The 26,060-nt window shown below is 45.0% G+C and overlaps 1 protein-coding gene across 4 annotated transcripts in view; it reads right to left on the bottom strand.

The window, feature by feature from the left end:
• Positions 1–9,986: 9,986 nt before the first annotated feature.
• The window catches only part of AGL (amylo-alpha-1, 6-glucosidase, 4-alpha-glucanotransferase), a 141,947-nt gene continuing 125,873 nt past the window's right edge, over positions 9,987–26,060 (bottom strand). For all 4 annotated transcript variants that reach the window (XM_040407326.1, XM_040407323.1, XM_040407327.1 and 1 more), the window contains exons 32-34: positions 13,389–13,476; positions 13,170–13,303; positions 9,987–10,749 (exon numbers count right to left, since the gene is read on the bottom strand). In XM_040407326.1, the coding sequence (XP_040263260.1) occupies positions 10,632–10,749; positions 13,170–13,303; positions 13,389–13,476 (340 nt within the window). In that variant the 3' untranslated portion in view covers positions 9,987–10,631. The remainder of the gene's footprint in view (positions 10,750–13,169; positions 13,304–13,388; positions 13,477–26,060) is intronic.

Here is a 26,060-nt window from a genome sequence, read left to right as displayed (position 1 = left end):
TGTCTTAGGACATCTGTGACAGTGCACAACAGTATATACATTTTATATCAAGCAATATAAATTTAATATCAAGCAATATAACATTTAATATCAAGCACTATAAATATAGATAGCTGGAAAGCTACACTACAGATAAGTCGATAGATAGATAGATGATAGATAGAAAACAGGTAGATGGATAGATAGACTATAGATAGGTAGATAGAAAGATAGATAGATAGTTGATAAATAGAATTTAGATAGATGGGGTATATGGATGTATAGATACATAGATAGATAACAGATAGATGGCTAGATTGATAGTTGGATAGATAAATGGATAGATAGACTATAGATAGGTAGATAGAAAGATAGATAGATAGATAGTTGATAGATAGATAGAAGGATAGATAGAATTTAGATAGATGGGGTATATGGATGTATAGATACATAGATAGATAAATGGAAAGATAGATAGATAACAGATAGATGGAAAGATAGACTATAGATAGGTAGATATAAAGATAGATAGAGATATAGATAGATAGATAGATAGATATGAGATAGATAGATAGATAGATAGATAATTGATAGATAGATAAATTGATAGATACATTTTAGATAGATGGGGTATATGGTTGTTTAGCTACATAGATAGATAACAGATAGATGGATAGATATATGTATAGACTTTATATTAGGACATGTCCTGACATGTCTGTAGATAGACAGAATAGATAGATAGGTAATTGATACATAGATATGTAGATAGAAATATATATATAGATAAATTGATAGAATTTAGATAGATGAGGTATATGGATGTATAGAAACATAGATAGATACAGTTGCAAGAAAAAGTATGTGAACCCTTTGGAATGATATGGATTTCGGCACAAATTGGTCATAAAATGTGATCTGATCTTCATCTAAGTCACAACAATAGACAATCACAGTCTGCTTAAACTAATAACACACAAAGAATTAAATGTTACCATGTTTTTATCATGAACACACCATGTAAACATTCACAGTGCAGGTGGAAAAAGTATGTGAACCCTTGGATTTAATAACTGGTTGAACCTCCTTTGGCAGCAATAACTTCAACCAAACGTTTCCTGCAGTTGCAGATCAGACGTGCACAACGGTCAGGAGTAATTCTTGACCATTCCTCTTTACAGAACTGTTTCAGTACAGCAATATTCTTGGGATGTCTGGTGTGAATCACTTTCTTGAGGTCATGCCACCGCATCTCAATCCGGTTGAGGTCAGGACTCTGACTGGGCCACTCCAGAAGGCGTATTTTCTTCTGTTTAAGCCATTCTGTTGTTTATTTACTTCTATGCTTTAGGTCGTTGTCCTTTTGCAACACCCATCTTCTGTTGAGCTTCAGCTGGTGGACAGATGTCCTTAAGTTCTCCTGCAAAATGTCTTGATAAACTTGGGAATTCATTTTTCCTTCGATGATAGCAATCCGTCCAGGCCCTGACGCAGCAAAGCAGCCCCAAACCATGATGCCCCCACCACCATACTTCACAGTTGGGATGAGGATTTGATGTTGGTGTGCTGTGCCTCTTTTTCTCCACATATAGTGTTGTGTGTTTCTTCCAAACAACTGAACTTTGGTTTCATCTGTCAACAGAATATTTTGCCAGTACTGCTGTGGACCATCTAGGTGCTCTTGTGCAAACTGTAAACGTGCAGCAATGTTTTTTTTGGACAGCAGTGGCTTCCTCTGTGGTATCCTCCCATGAAATCCTTTCTTGTTTAGTGTTTTACGTATCGTAGATTCGCTAACAGGGATGTTAGCATATGCCAGAGACTTTTGTAAGTCTTTAGCTGACACTCTAGGATTCTTCTTCACCTCATTGAGCAGTCTGCGCTGTGCTCTTGAAGTCATCATTACAGGACGGCCACTCCTAGGGAGAGTAGCAGCAGTGCTGAACTTTCTCCATTTATAGACAATTTGTTTTACCGTGGACTGATGAACAGCAAGGCTTTTGGAGATACTTTTATAACCCTTTCCAGCTTTATGCAAGTCAACAATTCTTAACCGTAGATCTTCTGAGAGCTCTTTTGTGCGAGGCATCATTCACATCAGGCAATGCTTCTTGTGAAAAGCAAACCCAGAACTGGTGTGTGTTTTTTATAGGGCAGGGCAGCTGTAACCAACACCTCCAATCTCATCTCATTGATTGGACTCCAGTTGGCTGACACCTCACTCCAATTAGCTCTTGGAGATGTTATTAGTCTAGGGGTTCACATACTTTTTCCACCTGCACTGTGAATGTTTACATGGAGTGTTCAATAAAAACATGGTAACATTTAATTCTTTGTGTGTTATTAGTTTAAGCAGACTGTGATTGTCTATTGTTGTGACTTAGATGAAGATCACTTCATGTTAGGATCATTTTGGGAATTAAATTTTATTTTTGGGGGACGTTACAAGGCTTAGAAGTAAATCTTGAAATCTCAGAAATTTTCAAAATCCAACTTTTTAAGGACCAGTTCAGGTCTGAAGTCACTTTGTGAGGCTTACATAATAGAAACCACCCAAAAATGACCCCATTCTAGAAACTACACCCCTCAAGGTATTCAAAACTGATTTTACAAACGTCGTTAACCCTTTAGGTATTCCACAAAAAATAATGGAAAATAGAGATACAATTTCAAAATTTCACTTTTTGGGAAGATTTTCCATTTTAATATTTTTTTTCCAATTACAAAGCAAGGGTTAACAGCCAAACAAAACTCAATATTTATGGCCCTGATTCATTAGTTTACAAAAACACCCCATATGTGGTCTTAAACTGCTGTACGGGCACACGGCAGGGCGCAGAAGGAAAGGAATGCCATACGGTTTTTGGAAGGCAGATTTTGCTGGACTGTTTTTTTTTTACACCATGTCCTATTTGAAGCCCCCCTGATGCACCCCTAGAGTAGAAACTCCGTAAAAGTGACCCCATCTAACAAACTACACCTCTCAAGGTATTCAAAACTGATTTTACAAACATCGTTAACCCTTTAGGTGTTCCACAAGAGTTATTGGCAAATAGAGATGAAATTTCAGAATTTAAATTTTTGGGCAAATTTTTAATTTTAATCCATTTTTTTCCAGTTACAAGACAAGGGTTAACCGCCAAACGAAACTCAATATTTATGGCCCTGATTCTGTAGTTTACAGAAACACCCCATATGTGGTCGTAAACTGCTGTACGGGCACACGGCAGGGCACAGAAGGAAAGGAATGCCATATCGTTTTTGGAAGGCAGATTTTGCTGGACTGGTTTTTTGACACCATGTCTCATTTGAAGCCCCCCTGATGCACCCCTAGAGTAGAAACTCCAAAAAAGTGACCCCATTTTAGAAACTACAGGATAGGGTGGAAGTTTTGTTGGTACTAGTCTAGGGTACATATGACTTTAGGTTGCTCTATATTACGCTTTTTGTGAGGTAAGGTAACAAGAAATAGCTGTTTTGGCACCATTTTTATTTTTTATTTACAACATTCATCTGACAGGTTAGATCATGTGGTATTTTTATAGACCAAGTTGTCACGGACGCAGCGATATCTAATTTGTATACTTTTTTTTTTATTTATGTAAGTTTTACACGATTTCATTTGTGAAACAAAAAAAAATCATGTTTTAGTGTTTCCATAATCTGAGAGCCATAGTTTTTTCTGTTTTTGGGCGATTATCTTGGGTAGGGTATGATTTTTGCGGGATGAGATGACAGTTTGATTGGCACTATTTTGGGGCGTGTGTGACTTTTTGATCGCTTGCTATTACACTTTTTGTGATGTAAGGTGACAAAAAATGGTTCATTTAGCACAGTTTTTATTTTTTATGGTGTTCATCTGAGGGGTTAGGTCATGTGATATTTTTATAGAGCCGGTCGATACAGACGCGGCGATACCTAATATGTATACATTTTTTTTATTTATGCAAGTTTTACACAATAACAGCTTTTTTAAAACAAAAAAAAATGATGTTTTAGTGTCTCCATATTCTGAGCCGTAGTTTTTTTATTTTTTGGGCGATTGTCTCAGATAGGGGCTAATTTTTTTGCGGAATGAGGTGATGGTTAGATTGGTACTATTTTGGTGGTGTGTGGGGGGGGGTTAGCTCTTCTCCGGGGGTCATTCACACAGATACGACTTTAGCACACCAGGCTTCAGGTCCAAACAGTGCATTTATTTTACACACTCCAACCAATACAGGTCATCATGAAGTTGCAGCTTCACCTAACACGTGACAGCCACATAAAATAATAAACACTTGCCCGGCTAGGCTCTAACTAACACAGAGTTTCCTGACTCACCTAGGTCACAGTTCACACCCTGTGAACTCGTGCGGCTTTGTCATCCAATGTCCCACAGCCTCCTGGCTGTACAGAGCACAGTATGCCCACTGTCTCTAGTTCACTGTTTCTTGTGGGGGATTGGGGCTCAGTAGTCTGCCTGACTATGGCCCTGCGACCCTCAGAGGTGTCGCTGTGTCCCCCAACTCCAGGCTATCTCCCAGCCCCGTGGTCCCTCAGCATTGCCCAGCTGAGACCACACAGACAGAGCCTCCAGGCCTCTGTCTACTGGTAACACAGTTCCGCTCTTTCTGACACCCTGGGAGGTGCTTTATGCCAGGCTGATTACCTCCAGCTTCTCTCACCTGTGGTGGAATAGGGGCGTGGACCGCACTATCCACCCCTTCCTTGCCTCCAACCTGCGTGAGACCTGTCACTGTCTCACAGTGGGCACATGCCTTTTTTTGATTGCTTGCTGTTGTACTTTTTGTGATGTAAGGTGACAAAAAAATGGTTTATTTAGCACAGTTTTTATTTTTTACTGTGTTGATCTGAGGGGTTAGGTCATGTGATATGTTTATAGAGCCGGCCGATACCATTTTTTTTAACTTTATTTGGGGAAAATGACGTTTTTGTTTATTTTTACTTGAAACTTTTAACTTTTTGGGGGGAAAACTTTATTTTTTCACTTTTTTTTTGTCCCACTTTGGGACTTCAACTTTTAGGGGTCTAATCCTTTACAATGCATTCCAATACTTCTGTATTGGAATGCATTGGCTGTATGAGTAATACAGTGTGTATTACTCATACAGCTTCCTGCCTGTGAGAGCCTCAGCACTCCAGTTCAGGAGGTGGGTGGTGGAATGTGAAAGAAACAGTAAGGCCTCTTTCACACGGGCGAAATTTCCGCATGGGTGCAATGCGTGAGGTGAACGCATTGCACCCGCACTGAATCCGGACCTATTCACTTCAATAGGGCTGTGCACATGAGCGGTGATTTTCACGCATCACTTGTGCATTGCGTGAAAATCGCAGCATGCTCTATTTTGTGCGTTTTTCATGCAACGCAGGCCCTATAGAAGTGAATGGGGCTGCGTGAAAATCGCAAGCATCCGCAAGCAAGTGCGGATGTGGTGTGATTTTCACGCACGGTTGCTAGGAGATGATCGGGATGGGGACCCCATCATTATTATTTTCCCTTATAACATAGTTATAAGGGAAAATAATAGCATTCTTAAAACAGAATGCTTAGTAAAATAGGACTGGACGGGTTAAAAATAAATAAAAAATAATTTAACTCACCCTAATCCACTTGTTCGTGCAGCCCGGCTTCTCTTCTGCCTTCATCTGTGACGAAAAGGACCTGTGGTGACGTCACTGCACTCATCACATGGTCCATCACCATGGTGATGGATCATGTGACGGACCATGTGATGAGCGCAGTGACATCACCACAGGTCCTTTTCCTCCTGCACAGCAAAGATGAAGACAGAAGAGCAGCCGGGCTGCGCGAACAAGTTAAGGTGAGTTAAATTTAATTTTTTTAACCCCTCCAGCCCTATTGTACTAAGCATTCTGTATTAAGAATGCTATTATTTTCCCTTATAACCATGTTATAAGGGAAAATAATACAATCTACACAACACCTAAGCCAAACCTGAACTTCTGTGAAGTAGGCTGGGTTCGGGTCTGGGTACCAAACATGCCGATTTTTCTCACGAGCGTGCAAAACGCATTACAATGTTTTGCACTCGCACGTAAAAATCGCTCATGTTCCCGCAACGCACTCGCATCTTTTCCCGCAACGCCTGTGTTAAACCAGCCTCAGCCATAGTGTCACATGCCAGTCTCCAAGATAAAATAGGTATTTACTGTGGAAAACCCCCCCAGTAATTTTTCTGCCTTTCCAACTGGAAATTGCAACTCCCAGAATGTCCTGTCAAATGCAGACCTTCAGGACCTGCTGGTAGTTGTAGTTTTCCACACTGCAAAAAGCTGCACCTTTAGGGTCCATTCAGACTTCTATAAGTGTTTTGCGGTCCACAAATTGCAAAGCCTCAAAACACATATACTGGTTGTGTGCGCTCCACATTTTGTGGACCGCACGTGGCCGACCCTGTGATAGAAATGCCTATTCTTGACTGCGATTGTGGGCAAGAATGGGACATGCTCTATCTTTTTTGCGGTGTCGCGGAACAGAATGAATGAGTCCGCACCCGTTGTGCAAAATTGCGGAACTGATGCAGACCCAGAACTACGGATGTCTGAATGGATCCTTAGAGTGCCTGCACGTGATGCAGATTACATGTTTTTCCACATGGGTCCTCATGCCAACAAACAGCAGCGTAATACAGTACCAGCAAAGAGATTAGATCTCATGTACACTTTGCTTTTTTCTTCAATGCCGAAATTGACCTGCCGTGTGTTTTTGAAAGACACAGCTTGTTAATTGTTTGTACAATTTTTTGGGAGATTTCAACCTTTGCAATACAAGGGTGCAAATTGTGAGAAAACCGCAGCAAATTCGCCCAAAACACATGCAGTTATGCACAAATGTGCAGATTTTCTGTTCATATACCTGTAACCATGTGCAGGAAACACCAAATTTGCACCAAAAACTGCATGTGTTACTTGTTTTTTTTGTTGTTGCAGATTTGCTGCAGATTGCAATGGGTGAAATGTGCCAAATGATCACACCAACAGTTGACATGACTTCTAAATGCAGGTTAGTTTCTGCACAGAAGTTGTACATGTCTAATCTAATACGTTTAATACTGGTACTGTATTACGCTGCGGTTTTTCCATATAAAACGGAAACAGAAGGCATACGGAGTACCTTCCGTTTTTTGGGCGGATCCATTGAAATGAATGGTTCCGTATACGGAACACAAAAAACGGAACGTAAACGGAAAAAAAAGGCCTTAATGGGGCTTGCAGAAATCCACATGCTAACTGCCCCATTCAAATAAATTGAACTGATTTTCATTCGCAAAATATTCTGCCACAAAATCTGCACCCTTAGGCTTATTGCACTCCGGGCGTGGCCATATTGCGGACCGCATTTGCGGATACGCAATACACAGGCACCGTTCCGCGTGCATTCCGCATCACGGATGTGGACCCATTCACTTCAATGGGTCCGCAAATCCGGAATGGTGTGGAACGGAAGCACGGAACGAATCCCTATGGAAGCACTATGGAGTGCTTCCGTGGGGTTTCGTCTCGTACTTCTGTTCCACAAAAAGAAAGAACATGTCCTATCTTTTTGCGGAACGGCCGGATCGCTGACCCATTACAGTGAATAGGTCTGCGATCCGCTGCGGCTGCCCCACGGTCGGTGTTCGTACATTGCGGCCCGCATTCGTGTGCAAGAGGCCTTACATTGCAAAAATGATGGTCACCGATGTTGCATGTATGGTGTTTGGCCATGCGGCAGCCATTAGGTGGAACAGCGTCCTTACGACCATGGCACCTCTTAGTAATATATATATTATATAGCATTTCCAGTACATGGTGACAGTGTATAAAGTAAAACACAAAAAAGGTTTTTTTCTATGCCACAATTTTTTTTCTTTCCCATTCCTTTACAAAAAATAAAAGTAAAGGTTAGATTGTTCATGACAGGTCCTCTTCCAGTGCTTTTCATGACCAGGCACATTTTCCTTTTTTTTAAAAAAAAAATTAATTTATTTATAGTACATACATTTTTGACAGCCATAAGGTTTTTTCGTTCATTACATAAATAATTTTTATTTGTTGGATTTCTTATGACTGTCATGAAGATTCCATTTATTTCTTTAGGATCACCGCTACTTAGCGATACTGGCCGCGACAGCTGCTGTGCGGCCAGTGTCACCGCGTGGCCCTATCCTTATGATATATTCACTCCAATAAACTTTTTCAGTTGCTGGCCAACATTTTCTTCACTTTGAGTGTGAATCAAAAAGGTGTATTTTAAGAGACCCCTAAACAAATGAAATGTAGCTAGAAAAGAGATAGTAAAAAGGTCAGTTCCCAACAGAATCACTCTGATTTTTGTTAAGTGTTATATAGAGCTGGCCTGTTTTTCTGGCAAGCTTCCTGGTTATGAAGCTCTGCGAGAAGGAGGGTTTACATGTGTTCTCTGCTCGTGTTGGAGAGATTTTATTTATTTTCATAACTGTATCTATATGTGTAAAAATGGGGGGGAAAAAATTATAGCAACTGTTCATGCTTTGTAAACAATGCACACTTAAAGGGTTTCCACCACCACATTTTCACCTAATTAGCTGTCAGACACTAGCGATCTGCTAGTGTCTGCTGTACCTAACCATGCTATTGTAATTCCTTTCTCTGCAGCGGTTACCCTAAAAAACGTAGTTTTATTGGTATGCTAATGAGCCTCTAGGTGCTATGGGGGCGTCTTTTCAGCACGTAGCGAGTAGGCTGTCAATCTAGAGGAGAGGGGCGGGCTGGAGCACGCTGGGCGGCAGAAATGGTGAGTGGACGGAGCCTCTAGGTGCTGAAAAGACGCCCCCGTAGCACCTAGAGGCTCATTTGCATACCAATAAAACATTTTTTAGGGTAACCGCTGCGGAGAAAGGAATTACAATAGCATGGTTAGGTAGAGCAGACACTAGCAGATCGCTAGTGTCTGACAGCTAATTAGGTCAAAATGTGGTGGTAGAAACCCTTTAAGGGTACTTTCACACTTGCGGCAGAGGATTCCGGCAGGCAGTTCCGTCGCCGGAACTGCCTGTCGGATCCAACAATCCGGACGCAAACGGATGGCATTTGTCAGACGGATCCAGATCTGTCTGACAAATGCATTGAAATACCGGATCCGTATCTCCGGTGTCATCCGGAAAAACGAATCCGGTATTTATCTTTTTTTGCATTTTTAAAAGTTTTGTGCATGCGCAGACTGGAAAACCAGATCCGTTTTGCCGAAACAATTTCAATGGAAATGAATGCAGGATCCGGCATACCGGCAAGTGTTCAGGATTTTTGGCCAGAGAGAAAACTGCAACATGCTGCAGTATTTTTTCCGGCCAGAAAACGTAAGAGGGACTGAACTGATGCATCCTGATGCAAACTGAACGGATTCCTCTCCATTCAGAATGCATTAGGATAAAACGAATCAGTTTTGTCCCGGTATTGAGCTCCTGTGACGGAACTCAACACCGGAAAAGAAAAACGCTAGTGTGAAAGTACCCTAAAATAAAAAAAAGACCTTTATATAATAACTTCTACAATAATCCAAAAATGATGAAGTTCTATCACAAGTGCGCTGTGTATATTTTCTTAATAAGGAAATATCCTCCTTTTCCCGCACTAGAATGCAAAAGTTGAATCACACGCATATTGACAAATTAGTCCTGTGTCTAAGGCTATTTTCACATCTGCGCTTTCCCTTTCCGCTATTGAGATCAGTCATAGGGTCTCAATAGCGGAGGAAAACGCTTCAGTTTTGTCCCCATTCATTGTCAATAGGGACAAAACTGAACTGAAGGGAATGGAGAGCACCAGAATGCATTCCGTTCTGTTTCATTGCATTCCCATGACGTCTTGGGATGCGGAGCAAGCAGCGTTTTTGAGTGCATCCTGGGATGGGGAGCAAGATCCGTCATAACTGAAAATGTAAGTCAATGGAGATGGATCCGTTTTCATATTGGAGGAATATGGTCAAGATAGCATAAATATACTGTATACAAAGTGAGACAAGGACAACTAACAGTATAGGCTTTATTGCACAGGTTTACGGTTAAAACAATCATATCTAAAGTAAACACCAAGCATCATCTCACACATTCCACACCACGATGATATGATCAGGAAGACCGTCATATACTTTCCTTGGTAACAGACTCAAGTAAATATGATGTTATCATACTTAAAATGGATACCTCCGACCCCACTGAAATCTGCACTTTTATTCATGCATCTCCTCGACATTAAAAATGGATTTTGCTAATGCCTGACCCCGTCATACAGTGTAATGCTTGACAATTATAATTCTAGCTCATTTTGTACCGTCCAGGCACTCCTACCTAATCACACGAGAGCTTCTACCGCAGCACCATTGTGACCAGGAATCTGATGACTGTATTTACATCGTTAAGAACAGAAACCCTCACAAAGCACTGTGCAATATGGTGACGGCAGGACTGACATGGGTTACGTGCAAAGTAAACAAGCATTTCACACAACGATATCTGCTTCAGTGAAGAACATATAACTAATCCCTGTGGTAAGTGTTGTCACATCACGTTGAGGTCAGGTGCTTGCATATACTTGTAGTTCCTCCAGTGCTCGTGACCACTTCATCCAGCTACTTCTTACAGTAAAACAAGACATGAGGGTGGAGTGGTCTACAGGTCATGTAGGACCTCGAGCACTACAGATATGGACCAGGCTTGTGTCTCACAGCTGAACGGACAGTACTGACCATTCTCGTTGGTTAGTTCAGGAAGGCCTTTCCAGGAGGATCTAGAGAAGACAAATTCTCAACATTACACGGCCAGAGCACACAGTACAAAACAGCACATACTGTAGCTACCGTATCTGCAAGCTGCTGGAGCTGAATTACCACTGTATTTCAGAGGACTACATTAATACACATTCACATTTATATACAGGTATATGTTGAATATCTTTGTGTATATCTGACAGGCAAAGTAGGAAAACCAGGCATTTTATGACTTGCAGGCTTTAGGAACAGTAGGAAATAAGGGGATCCCATTCTGACATTATATACCTAGATTTACCTAGGATTGTATGCTAAACTGAACCCAGTGAAACCCAAACTTATTCAAATATAATAGACGACAGAGATTTCAGTTTTCTACTTATTGCAGCAGTCTAAACTGAATAACATTTTCAAGTGACCAGTGCATTTTTTATCACTAAAACAATTCTTAGTAATTCTGACACATAAACTGAATTAAAATATTCAACTTTCTTAACAAGTTGAAACTTGAAAACCCCATGCCCCGTGCCCAGCCACGCCCGCCTGTGAAGGAGCCCAGCACAGCCTATGTCCTCCGAATCTCCTCCTTTCATCAACGATAGATAGCCGTAATCTCGCGATGCGCGAGATCGCGCATGCGCAGTGCCGGTATAGTGTTCCTTCCCTGTGCTGGCATCAGCCTCAGGGAAAGAACTGCGCATGCACGATCTCGCGCATCACGAGATTATGGCTATCTATCGTTGATGAAAGGAGGAGATTCGGAGGACATAGGCGGTGCTGGGCTCCTTCACAGGCGGGCGTGGCTGGGCACGGCTGGGCTCCAGGAAGGTTAGTACAGCCCCTTGGGCACATTCAAGACTCATTTACATATCTATAAAATCCTTTTTTAAAGAAATTAAAACCACACAGCCCTATAGGACAGATATATTGCGGACATGCTAGCGGCTAGCTGTGCATGTCCGTATCTCTACAGGCCAAAACCTGGTGACAGAATCATGAAAAAAAAGTGCTGAACTAAGAAAATGTCATTCCACCTCAGACTACTGAAATATGTAGAAGACTAGAATCTCTGTGTTCTATTATATTTTCATTCATTTGCGTTACACAATGTGTTAATAAAGCACGCTCCTGCTGTCTAACATACAATCCATTCCCATTTTGCCCGTGACATTTCATTACATATATTATCCCTGTAACATAGCTGTATTCTATTGGTTGCTATGACAAGCTTGTAGACAAATATATCCGTAACTTAGCTGAAGTGATAAACCGCAGATCACGTTTCCTACTGTACATCTGGTTACTACTACTGGTGCCCAAGTGCAAATACAACACATCACAGAATGCACAATACCGGTACAGGCTGTGCTAGACACTGAGCCTGAAGGGGATGCATGCAGAACTGCACTGGGCTATAACAAATGGTGGATGGTTGCATTCACAAATACGGTACGTGTTAATGGTCCAAGTGAGTTGCCCATTATTTTCTCAAAATCCATATATTAACTTTAAAATGGCTTCAAGTTGTTTATGGCGTTAAAAGGGTTGTCTCACTCAGACAAGTCCTCTTCATATGCTCTGTTAGAGAACACAGACGTTAGGCTGCTTTCACATTTGCGCTTTCCCTTTCCGCTATTGAGATTCCTCATAGGATCTCAATAGCGAAGGAAAATGCTTCAGTTTTGTCCCCATTCATTGACAAAACAGAACTGAACAGTTTCATTGCGTTTTTGAGAGCGCCCTGGGATGCGGATCGGTCATCACTCACAAGGTGAGTCAATGGAGACGGATCTGTTTTCTCTGACACAAAAGAAAACGGATCCGTCCCCCATTGACTTACAATGGTTTTAGAGACGGATCTGGCATGGCGATTTTTGAGATAATACAACCTGATCCGTTCATAACGGATGGAGACTGTTGTATTATCCATGACAGGTCCAGCAAAAACGCAGATGTGAAAGTAGCCTTATAGAAGTTTATCTCCTCCTCAGGACTCCCCATCTGTGAGCCACTATATATCAGCAGCTCCAGTGGACTCCATGGATTACACAAGGTACATGCCTATTCATTTCAATAGCTACTAAGTAAAACAATTCTCAGAGGGGATTGTATGGCTGGCTACAACCTCCGCTGATCTCCATGGGTTTCAGAAGGTCACTTGTGGTTATCAGCAGTAGTAGTCTTCATGGCCTTTTAAAAGATTTTGCCAAATAAATTTTTTACCACTCCTATAAGTTCTCAGGGTGGACCACAGACCACATTCTTTTACCTAGGATAGTACATGTATCCACCTTCTGTCCTTTTCATATCCAAGACCATTGCCAGGAGAGACAGTGGTCCCGGTGAAGGGACAAAAGCTGTAGCATCCACATGAAGACTATGTGAAAAGACCCAAATGTCCCTTATGTTACCATTAATGCTATAATGAGACTGTCCTCACCTCTCCAGATGTGTGTAGTGACGTGACAGTACATTCTTCACTAACACCACAGTTTTCTGGTAGGTTTCCTGGTCTATCAACTTGGCAAAGTGCAACTTGGCACGCAGGAAATACCCGATGGGCCAGAGCCATTCCTGGAAAACAAAGCAGGCTTTACATCAGGATTTGGCTCAGTACAGGGACTTAATAGAGAAAAAAAAAATGCACAATCGGCCTTACCGGTCCCTGGTGGTAATTAAATCCTTTTGCAACATTATAATTATCATTATCCAGAGCATTGTCATATACTCCGCAGTAAACCATGTCACTAAAAAAAGGCAAAGAGAAGAATTAGTTAGTGGCGTACATTATGTCATCTTCACAAATGATGATTACCAACAGGAAACAGATGACCACTAGGCACCCGGTAATGATACAGTATATACAAGAGGCTGTACGGTGGCACTGTGCGCCCCCTGCCGTTAGGTGCAGACCTAGGCACTACATGTGCTGCTCTATAGTGCCCAAGGCCTGCATAGTGCATTAGGCCTAAGATCTACATGCTACAAAGATATCCATCTATGTTAAAATCACATAAGACATTTCTATAGGGACATACATTTCTGTTTGCGACAAGGTGAGGCCCGAAGGTCTCTGCTCGTGTGACAAACCTCCCGCTCATACCTGGGGTAAGGTGAGTGGATCTCATGAATGATTAAAAGTTGACATGGCCTTACAGGTAAATGCATATTATAAAAAACGTGAATTATGCACATTGGTTGCAGTTACCTTGCAGAAAGGATAAATGAGGACTGCTAAGTCTGTCTTCATGTGTTTGTATTTTCCAATAACACAAGGGAATACAGACAGCAATAATGACAATTAAGACAGGATCTACCATCTGCTCAGAGGGATGAAAGGGGAATTATCCTCACAGATGGCCTTACTTCTGTCTGGGGCATTAGAAAAGGCAGTGATTGGCATAGAGGGCATTGGGACGGGAAACACAGAGACCAGTAAGCGCTGAGAATGAGGCTAATTACTGGGAATACGTGTTTGTTCCCAATAATGATCTGTGTAATCATGAGTCTGAATGTAAAATGCTCAACATTTGTCGGGTAGTCACATCTTTTATGTGGCACCAAAAATCCTCATCACATCTCCCTGTGTAAAGAGGGGAAGCACAGCTGACAATATGCAGACTGATTGGGGGACGAAGGATCGTAACAATCTTTTGTCCCCCACTCACTTTGTTTAATTTACACCATATGAAAGGCCCTTTAAACGAGAGCCAATAGCTTGCATACTGGCGCCCATTATTAGCCAAGGCCATGTAACAGGCTTAGAGATGAGCTAATCCATTCCATTCGCACAGAATCCAAAATCCTCACGCTTCATGGTAACGAATCAAATCTTTTCCTAAAATGGCTGCTGCACGTGTTAGGACATCAAGCAAGGAACTCTGGGAACGAGGGATCACCCACAATGCCATGCATGCAGCCAATCAGCAGCCAGCCAGCCCTGTGATGTCACACCCCTATAAATAGCCTCAGACTCAGCTATTTTCCAGTGTACTTGGTGCAGGGAGAGACATCAGCAGGCGCTAGGGAAAGTGCTAGGAAAGACTTTAAAACTTTTATTTTGCTGTATAGAAGTTCAGGGAAAGGATAGGGAGGAATCAATCCACATTATTGAAGCAGACCAGGGTTCAGTAGGGGAGGTTACAGCCTGGGTAATAGGAACAGTCCTATTACACCTTGCTGCACTGACTGGGGATCCAAATTGACATACAGCTCTGTAATTCCTGCAAACCGTTCTTGTTATTGGGGTGCAAGTGCTGTTTGATACAGTCATTAACAGGGTTTATTACAAAAGGAAATATTTATACGTCTTATTTGCGCTTGTGCGGTGCAGTTATAGGTTCTAAAGCATTTTACGGTGTGTATAAATGGAAAAAAATAAGGGCCTATTTGCCGTTCAGCGGTGCAATTATATGTTCTAAAGCCCTTTTTAGTGTGTATTTTTTTTTTTAATAGCGTTTATTTAACATTTTGCATATTAATACAACACTCCCCAGGGGGAGAATAGAAAAAACCAATCCTTCCATGACCCATGCACTCGCATTGGCAAGTCCAATATTAACATATATCTTGACCTTAAAGGACATATAAATGACTTCAATACAAGGTAACGCTGTTTTCACCAGATTAGTTCTAGGACTCACTCAACCACATGCACACTCACATTCGTACCATGGGTGATTCGCTCGCCATTACCAATGACTCAAGTTGTGCCCTCCGCTTGGACCCAAAGGCCCCAGATATTATCAAATCGATCAGGCAATCCCCTTGCCTCATATGTCAACTTGTACATTTGCAGGTCTTTATTTATCAGGAGAACCCATTGGCTCACTGTAGGACACTTGGGCGGTTTCCAATTCAAAAGTATATTCTTCCTCCCATAGAACATCAACAATCTTAATAATATTCTGTTATATTTGGAAGGAGTGGCGTCAGAGACTAGCCCCAGTAAACATATTACAGGATTACAGATCCCTGGGAGCCCTAGCTTAACGCTAATAAAATTACATATCCCCTTCCAGTATGACTTCATCACCGGGCAGAGCCACACCATATGAAAGAAAGAGCCCCTTGCCTCACCACATCTGTCGCAACCAGGATTCGGTATTTGCCGCATCTGATAGAGATGCAGTGGGGTCAAGTACACTCTGTGCATCCACTTAGCTTGAATGAGCTGATCTCTAGCACTTATAACCGACGTTTTCCATCTCAGGCGCCACTCTTCCAAATGAGCGTCTTCCAATTCCGGGATATCCTCAGCCCATTTAACAAAGGAAGCTCTAATAGGGGATTCTTGCATTTTGACAATTTCAGCATAAAAGGAAGATATAGGTTTGCATGGGATTTTCCTTCTGGCTACTGACTCTAATGGGCCACATTCTAATTTTAAGGACAGGGATTTAAATTGTTTCTCACAGGCATGCCTCAATTGGAGGAAGCGATAAAAGCTTGTCCGTGGCAGCTGGAATTCAGCCCGCAGGCTCTCAAAGGAACGGAAGATCCCTTCATGGAACAGTTGCGTTAGGTACTTAAGGCCTTTCCTAGGCCAGAATTCAAAATCGGAAAGGTGCAAGAGCTCTGGAAGAAGCCTGTTACGCCATAATGGGATATAAGGGGACCAGGTGTCCCCCGCCTGATTTTCAGCGTGTATCTCTACGAATCTCACCCAAGCCTCGCTAACTGTCACCATAGACTCTGTATAAAGCCCAGGACCTGTGACCTTCCCCCCCCTGTATACCAGATTAGTCAGAGCTTCGAAAGAACCAGCTAGCGCCGCTTCTAATACCACCGCTGGGTTATTGGCATCCGCCCTAATCCACCAAGATGCATACATTAGGCGCGTAGCTATGTAATATAAAAACATGTCCGGAAGCTGCAAACCCCCCTGTACGTAGGCCTTCAGTGTCTTTCTCGCAATTCTGGGGGACCGATGGAGCCACAAGAAACGGGACAAGATTCTATCCAAAATGTCGAAGTGGGACTTAGGGATCCTAACCGGAGCTGCTCTATAAATATACAGAAGTTTGGGTAACAACACCATCTTAACAATGTTAATCCTTCCCACCAGGGTCAAGGGAAGGTTCTCCCAGGCTTCCAGCTTGCGCGTGACATATTCCATAGTGGGCCTCAGATTCAATTGACAGAACTGCCTAGGGTCCCTATGGATATGTATTCCTAGGTAAAGAAAACTTTCCACCACCTTCAGAGGTGACACCGGGGAAATGTCCACAGGTTCATCCACGTCTATAATACATAAACTAGACTTGGTCCAGTTTACCCGTAGTCCCGAGTATCCCCCATATCCATTCACCACATCTAGCAGAGTCTCTAAGGAAGGGCCAGGGTCAGCCAAGTAAACTAACAGGTCATCCGCATAGAGTGATACCTTCTCCTGAATCCCGGCTATCGTCCACCCCTCTATCAGAGAGCTATTGTTAATCAGCTGTGTGAACGGTTCCATTATCAGGGCGAACAACAAAGGGGACAGAGGACACCCCTGCCTAGTGCCCCTGTACAGCCGGAAGGGCCTGGACGTGACTCCATTCACCCTAATCCTCGCTATAGGTGCCTGATATAACAATTTGACCCATTTAATAAAGGAGGGAGGGAACCCAAAGCGTAACATTGTCTCCCAAATAAAATGCCACTCCACTGAGTCAAAGGCCTTTTCGTTATCTAGGGCTGCCAAGACTCTAGAACCCGCATTATCATGCCTGACCTGCAAGTTGGTGAATAATCTCCTAAGATTTATGTCAGTCGTCTTCCCGGGCATAAACCCAGATTGATCTGGGTCAATAATGGACAATATTACCTCACCCAGACGCCTAGCCATTACTTTGGCCAAGATCTTGGCATCCGTGTTTAGAAGGGAAATCGGCCTGTATGAAGCACACTGATCCGGAGGCTTCCCAACTTTGTGAATTACCACGATGGTCGCCTCCCCAAAGGAAGAAGGCAACTTCCCGGACTCACATGCATAATCAAATAGCCTGAGTAAACGTGCAGATTGTAGTGCAACATCCAACCTGTACCATTCAACCGGGAAGCCGTCCGGACCAGGTGACTTCCCAGGCGCCATGTCCTCAATTGCTGCTCTGATCTCCCCATCATCAATAGCCCTCCCTAGATAACTACTGTCAGCCGCAGCCAAAGGAGTAAGAGGGATGGATTGAAGGAACGAACGAATCTCCTCTGGGGAGGAAGTGGATTTAGAACTGTATAGGTCAGTATAGAACTGAGCAAACTGTTCACAAATATCTGCCGGTTGATATACCTTCAAGCCATCCCCGCCGGTAATGTGTGGAACTACCGTTTGTGGCACCTCGGTCCTAGCCAGGAAAGCTAAGGCACTCCCATTTTTGTCACCATCTGCAAAAACTAGGCGCCTCTGGAACAGCAATTTCTTCTGGGTATACTCAGTGAGATGCAAGTTAAGTTTCCTCTGAGCCTCATCCCATAAACTACGGTTCACACTATTTGGGTCTGTGATAAAGGCTTGCTCCTTCCCAACTACCTCGTTTTCTAGTTTAACTCTAGTGGCATTCAGCTCTTTCCTGTATGATGCAATTGCCTGAATCAACGTACCACGTACCACAGCTTTAAAAGCCTCCCACTCCACCAGAGGATTAGTAGAGCCCTCATTAAGTTCCCAATACTCCTTCATCCCCTGCTGTGCGGCCCAACTCACCGGCAACACCTCAAGCCATTTGCTATTAAGTCTCCATACCCTTTCTGCAGGCGCAAGTGGCTGTCTCAGAATCACCAGCAGGGGGGCGTGGTCAGAAATGCCTCTCGGCAAATATTCCGTGGCTACCAGCGAGGACAGCAGCTCCCTACTAAGAAATACTAAATCAATCCGGGAGAGCGCTGCATAGGAAGCTGAATAACAAGAGTATTGCCGAAGGTCAGGGTGCATATACCTCCAGCCCTCTGTTAGGGCAAAAACCTCTGCCCAGGAATTCAATGCGTCCGTATGTGTCCCTCCTGGGCGAAGCCTATCCATCGAGCGGTCAAGCACCGCATTATAGTCCCCAAGCACAATCAGAGGCACCGGAGGTAACGCTGCAACCCGTTTCATAATTTCATCCAACACATCCCTCTGAAAAGGGGGGGGGACATACACCCCTATCACAAGATAATCAATGCCTCTGATTGCAGCATGAAGGATCACAAAACGCCCCATCATGTCAGTCTGAACTGAATAAGAACGGAAGGGAAGGGCTTTCGCCACCAGAATTGACACACCTCTCGCTCTAGAACTGTATACCGCATGGTAGGCTGCTCCCACCCAAGGTCTCTTCAGTGCCAGCAATTTCCGCCCCTGCAGATGTGTCTCCTGCAATATCAATAAATCAGGGTTATGTTTCTTTACAAAATTGAAGACAAGGGATCTTTTAATTTTATCATTTAGTCCCCTGACATTCCAGGAGACAAACCGACAGATTGCCATTATGGTGGAGAGTCAAAGTTATATCCCACAAGGAAAACGCACCACCCAAACCATACATACACACAGTCACACTCATTCTTCAGGAATGCAGTAAAACCATCCCAACATGCCCAGAACTGCGGGCAACTCCCCCCACCCTGCCCAGATATCCCCAACCTATCCAAGCCTGAATACCCCATACTCAATCTCCTCTCTAGTAGGTCTGAACGGGAGGCCCGTGCTGCCGCCCACCACTCTAGGTAAAACTAAGAACTGAACCTAGGCAGTAGGACAATCTAACTATAGCACCCTCAGCTCCCACATATAAAGTGACCATCCTGAACATGAAATAAGACTCTCAGTACACAAGTCCCAATTTACTCAGCCCCTGTGGTCCAACCAGTCAGACGCCTCCTCTGGCGTGGCGAAGAATTTCACTACTTCTCCATCCTGGACTCTGAGACGCGCGGGATACATCATGGCGTAGACGAGGCCCTTCTCCCGCAACCGAACTCTCACTGCTGTGAATTGCCTGCGTTGTTTCTGCACCTCTGTGGAGAAGTCCGGGTAGAAGGAGATCCGGACATTATCAAAATAAATGTCTTTCATACGACGGGCCGTTGCCAGTATAACATCCCGGTCTCTATAGTTGAGCACTTTAAAGATAAAAGGGCGCGACGGGGCTCCAGGAGGCAGAGGACGAGTAGGTATCCTGTGCGCCCGCTCCACTGCAAAAGTCCCTGATAGGGTAATTGGGCTCAGGATTTGTTTGATAAGGCGCTCCGTAAATTCCTCAGGGGATGGACCCTCTGCCCTCTCTGGTAAGCCCATAATCCTAATGTTATTTCTCCTATTTCGATTTTCGGCATCCTCCACTTTTGCTGCCAGAGTTTTAACCTGATTTTGGAGAGCCCGGACCACCGAATCCTCACGTTGAACAGTATCCTCCACCTCTCCCAGCCTTCTCTCCACCTCTGTTGTTCTCTCCCGAATCTTATCAATGTCATGTCTGAGGAGAGTTAGGTCGGCCTGTACATGGTCAATTTTGACCGTGAGTGTCGTTTGGCAGTTAGTAATGGCCGCCATAACTTTGGCAAGGTCCACCTCTGTACGTGGAGTAGAGGCCCCAGCTTCTTGGCAGTCTGTTTGGCTCATGTTGTCGAGCATCAACTTAGGAGGGATAGCAGGCCCTGAAGTGCCCGTTTTGCGGCCCATAAAACCTCCTGCAAGCACCACACTTGATAATAAATAGGAAGCGCTTCAGCAAGTGCGGCTGTGGCCTAATACATGTGCCCGGTCCCTTTATACTGCGGCAAACGGAGTTTCAGTGTCCCCAACCAGCGACACACCGCCCCAGGAAAGTGTCCTTAGCAATGCAGGAGAGGAGAAAGTTCTTTACCTGGAGCGCAGGCCTCAGAGGGAGAAGTGCGGTCGTCTTCAGAGCAACAGCCAAGATGGCGCCCGCAGCTCCAAGCGTGCAGGAACCACCGTCCGGTCGGGAAGAGAGGTAAGTCCAAGACACTGGAGTAAGTCCACAAGCTCCGCTCGACCTCCGGTGCAGGTGAGTATAGCGGGATACCGTTTTTCACCGGCACCGCCACCGATAGCACCAGCCAGCTGGTAAGGATGTCCTCTGGGGAGAAGGCCCGGCTCCAAGGTGGCGTCCGGCAGCAGCCGCAGGGCCCAGAGACAGGCGAGCTTTAGGGGGGTCAAGCACAGGGACTCACTGAGGGTCTTTTGATCAGAAATTAGGTTCCACCAGAGCGGATGGTCAGGATACCAACAGGATTATACCGGAGCTGAAGCGACCTGCGTCCTCACTCCATGCCGGTCAGGCCACCCTTTTTAGTGTGTATTAGTGGGAAAAAAGGGCTTATTAGCCGTAGTGTGGTGAAGTGAGAAAATTAAAGACTGTTTTGGGGTGTTTTATTTCCATTTTTATTTATTTGATCTAACAGTATGTCAGACAGAGAAGTGCCAGGCCCTGCACAGGGCAGTGGCAGAGGCCTAAATGTTTCTGGTGCAGGCACAGGTCGCAGCAGAGTAAGGGGGCGTGGCAGCAGGAATGGCAGCGAGAGGCCTGAGCTCCCGGTGTCATCTAGCGGTCGTGTCTTGACCAGCAACCCAGCGGTTCTTGAATGGTTGACTCAGTCATCCACTTCATCCCAAGTGACATCAGACACCCCCAGCCAAGAGTCGGTGGGTTCGTCAGACACAACACTTAGTTGGCATGGCCCAAGAGCATGCCCTGTGCCCTCACCTGCCCTCAACCTGCTTCTGTTCTTTTCTGTTCCCTCAGCCAGAGAAGTATTATATGCTGTGGGCTCAGCTCCACTATACAGCGAGGACGAGCTACTAGAGGACAGTCAGCAGCTACTGCCCAGCCAAGATGTGGAGGAGAAATCCGCTGCTTCCTCCGGTAGGCGGGCAAGAAGTGATGAGGAGAGTGGCGTGGGAGCTGGTGTTGAGAACGGTCCTGACCCAGAGACTGTTGAGGAGGACATCAGTGACGTACAGACAGTACTCGATGATGATGATGTAGCTGATTGCACTTGGGAGCTGGGTCAATTAGGGGCTTCATCATCATCGGGAGAAGAGGGTGGCAGCTTGCCCGTGAGGCAGCGGTGGAGCCAGCAAGTCGCTAGCGTGGCCAGGAGTCAGCAGGGTGGCAGTAGTGGGAGGTGGGAGCCAAACGTGCCCGGGGTAGACCACCCACTTGGCAGGAGCATACCTGACCGGAAAGTACTGGTGCAGGGGTTCACGGAAGCAGCGGCGGTAGCAGTCAGTCAATGCAGAGTGTTGGGGGGTAAAATTACCTACAGTCAAGTCCATAAATATTGGGACATCAACACAATTCTAAAATTTTTGGCTCTATACACTACCACAATGGATTTGAAATTAAACAAACAAGATGTGCTTTAACTGCAGACTGTCAGCTTTAATTTGAGGGTATTTACATCAAAATCAGGTGAAGGGTGTAGGAATTACAACAGTTTGCATATGTGCCTCCCACTTGTTAAGGGACCAAAAGTATTGGGACAATTGGCTTCTCAACTGTTCCATGGCCAGGTGTGTGTTATTTCCTCATTATCCCAATTACAATGAGCAGATAAAAGGTCCAGAGTTCATTTCAAGTGTGTTATTTGCATTTGGAATCTGTTGCTGTCAACTCTCAAGATGAGATCCAAAGAGCTGTCACTATCAGTGAAGCAAGCCATCATTAGGCTGAAAAAAACAAACAAACCCATCAGATAGATAGCAAAAACATTAGGCGTGGCCAAAACAACTGTTTGGAACATTCTTAAAAAGAAGGAACGCATCGGTGAGCTCAGCAACACCAAAAGACCCGGAAGACCACGGAAAACAACTGTGGTGGATGACCGAAGAATTCTTTCCCTGGTGAAGAAAACACCCTTCACAACAGTTGGCCAGATCAAGAACACTCTCCAGGAGGTAGGTGTATGTGTGTCAAAGTCAACAATCAAGAGAAGACTTCACCAGAGTGAATACAGAGGGTTCGCCACAAGATGTAAACCCTTGGTGAGCCTGAAAAACAGGAAGGCCAGATTAGAGTTTGCCAAACGACATCTAAAAAAGCCTTTACAGTTCTGGAACAACATCCTATGGACAGATGAGACCAAGATCAACTTGTACCAGAGTGATGGGAAGAGAAGAGTATGGAGAAGGAAAGGAACTGCTCATGATCCTAAGCATACCACCTCATCAGTGAAGCATGGTGGTGGTAGTGTCATGGCGTGGGCATGTATGGCTGCCAATGGAACTGGTTCTCTTGTATTTATTGATGATGTGACTGCTGACAAAAGCAGCAGGATGAATTCTGAAGTGTTTCGGGCAATATTATCTGCTCATTAGGGGTGCACCGAAATTTCGGCAGCCGAAAATATATCGGCCGAAAATGCACCTAATCCACTTCGGCCGATATTGTTACATATCGGCCGAAAATATGGGGTGTGGGATTTGTCACCCACCATCTGCGGGCGGGCGCCGGGCGGGCGGTTTACTTTGTCACTGCATCTTTATTTTACCTTACAATCGTGAGGCTCTAGTAACTAACAACTCTGCAGGCAGAGCGGAGGGCGGCGTAACGTCACTTACTCACGTGACGCGCCTGCTCCGCCTCCTTCATTCATAAAGTGGGCGGAGCAGGTGCGTCACGTGAGTAAGTGACGTTACGCCGCCCTCCGCTCTGCCTGCAGAGTTGTTACCGGAGCGTCACGATTGTAAGGTAAAATAAAGATGCAGTGAGTGATTAGTCTGCTGTGAGCAGCAGGGCCGGGGCTGTTATGGGTAGGGGGATCGGTCTATGGCACTGCTATGGGGAGGGGGGATCTGTGCACTGTTATGGGGAAAGGGATCTGTGCACTGTTATGGGAAAAGGGATCTGTGCACTGTTATGGGAAAAGGGATCTGTGCACTGTTATGGGGAAAGGGATCTGTGCACTGTTATGGGAAAAGGGATCTGTGCACTGTTATGCCCATAACAGTGCACATATCCCCCTCTCCATAACAGCGCCACCCACAGATCCCCCTCTCCATAACAGCGCCACCCACAGATCCCCCTCTCCATAACAGCGCCACCCACAGATCCCCCTCTCCATAACAGCGCCACCCACAGATCCCCCTCTCCATAACAGTGCCACCCACAGATCCCCCTCTCCATAACAGCGCCACCCACAGATTACCCTCTCCATAACAGCGCCACCCACAGATCCCCCTCTCCATAACAGAGCCACCCACAGATCCCCCTCTCCATAACAGCGCCACCCACAGATTACCCTCTCCATAACAGCGCCACCCACAGATCCCCCTCTCCATAACAGCGCCACCCACAGATCCCCCTCTCCATAACAGCGCCACCCACAGATCCCCCTCTCCATAACAGCGCCACCCACAGATCCCCCTCTCCATAACAGCGCCACCCACAGATCCCCCTCTCCATAACAGCGCCACCCACAGATCCCCCTCTCCATAACAGCGCCACCCACAGATCCCCCTCTCCATAACAGCGCCACCCACAGATCCCCCTCTCCATAACAGCGCCACCCACAGATCCCCCTCTCCATAACAGCGCCACCCACAGATCCCCCTCTCCATAACAGCGCCACCCACAGATCCCCCTCTCCATAACAGCGCCACCCACAGATGAATTTCATTCATGAAAAAGAATTATTAATAAAATCATTAAAAAAAAAGTATTTTAAAAGTATTTGGGCAAAAAGGCAGTTTCGGTTTCGGTTTTCGGTCAAGGGCATCCTGAATTTTCATTTCAGTGCACCCCTACTGCTCATATTCAGCCAAATGCTTCAGAACCCATTGGACGGTGCTTCACAGTGCAGATGGACAATGACCCAAAGCATACTGCAAAAGCAACCAAAGAGTTTTTTAAGGGAAAGAAGTGGAATGTTATGCAATGGCCAAGTCAATCACCGGACCTGAATCCGATTGAGCATGCATTTCACTTGCTGAAGACAAAACTGAAGGGAAAATGCCCCAAGAACAAGCAGGAACTGAAGACAGTTGCAGTAGAGGCCTGGCAGAGCATCACCAGGGATGAAACCCAGAGTCTGGTGATGTCTATGCGTTCCAGACTTCAGGCTGTAATTGACTGCAAAGGATTTGCAACCAAGTATTAAAAATTGAAAGTCTGATTTATGATTATTATTCTGTCCCGTTACTTTTGGTCCCTTAACAAGTGGGAGGCACATATGCAAACTGTTTTAATTCCTACACCGTTCACTTGATTTCGATGTAAATACCCTCAAATTAAAGCTGACAGTCTGCAGTTAAAGCACATCTTGTTCGTTTAATTTCAAATCCATTGTGGTGGTGTATAGAGCCAAACATGTTAGAATTGTGTCGATGTCCCAATATTTATGGACCTGACTGTACTTGGCAGTTTTTTGTTAAGCCGTCGGAGGAGGTGAACATGGCCATTTGTAGAATCTGTGGGCAGAAGGTGAAGCGTGGCCAGGGTGCCAATGTTGGCACCGCGACCAGTGTCAACAAATGCAGCGTCACCATAAAGTGGCCTGGGAGAACTGTGGCTCCGATGTGGTGGTCCAGCCTTCCGCAGCAACCGCTGCATCACCCAGTGGCTCGTACCCGATTTCAGGCAGTCAAGGCCCCACCACCTCAGCCGAAGGGAGCTGTCTGTCCTTCGCATCATCTGCTGGTCCTGATGCTCCTGCTCCTCCTTCTACTCGTCAGTCATTCCGTCAGCAATCGATCACCGAAGCGATTGCCAAGAGACAACAGTATGCGAGCACTCATCCAACGGCGCAGAAGCTAAATGTGCTCAAGGCGAAGTTGCTGGTGATGCAGTCCCTCCCTTTCCAAGTGCTGGACTCTGCACCTTTTAGAGAACTGATGGCTTGTGCTGAGCCGAGGTGGAGAGTCCCAAGCCGTCATTTCTTTGCCAAAAAGGCAGTACCAGCCCTGCACACGTATGTAGAACAGAAGGTGAGCCAGTCCTTGAGCTTGACGGTGTCTGCAAAAGCGCACAGCAACGCCAACGTGTGGAGCTGTAACGGTCAGGAACAATACATGTCATTTATGGCCCACTGGGTGAATGTGGTTCCTGCCCAGCCACACCAGCAACTTGGCCAGGTGACGCCACTTCCGCCTCCACGTTCTCATGCCGTTGGTCCTGCGGCAATGTCCTGCCTCCTCATCTTCCACCGTGTCCTCAGCCTCCACTGCAGGGACAATTCACAGTGCATACCACATGTGCAGGGCACGGCAGTGTCATACTGTTCTTCACCTCGTTTGCCTTGGCGAACGGAGTCACACAGGGGAGGAACTGCTCCGTGTCCTTCATTAATAAATAAAATCCTGGCTTTCTCCGCGACAACTCATAATCGGAACCATGGTGACCGACAACGG

This window comes from Bufo bufo, chromosome 9 (genome assembly GCF_905171765.1).
Source record: "Bufo bufo chromosome 9, aBufBuf1.1, whole genome shotgun sequence".
Lineage (NCBI taxonomy): Eukaryota > Metazoa > Chordata > Amphibia > Anura > Bufonidae > Bufo > Bufo bufo.
The sequence above is the reverse complement of the archived record's forward strand: the minus strand, read 5'-3'. Positions and strand labels throughout refer to the sequence as shown.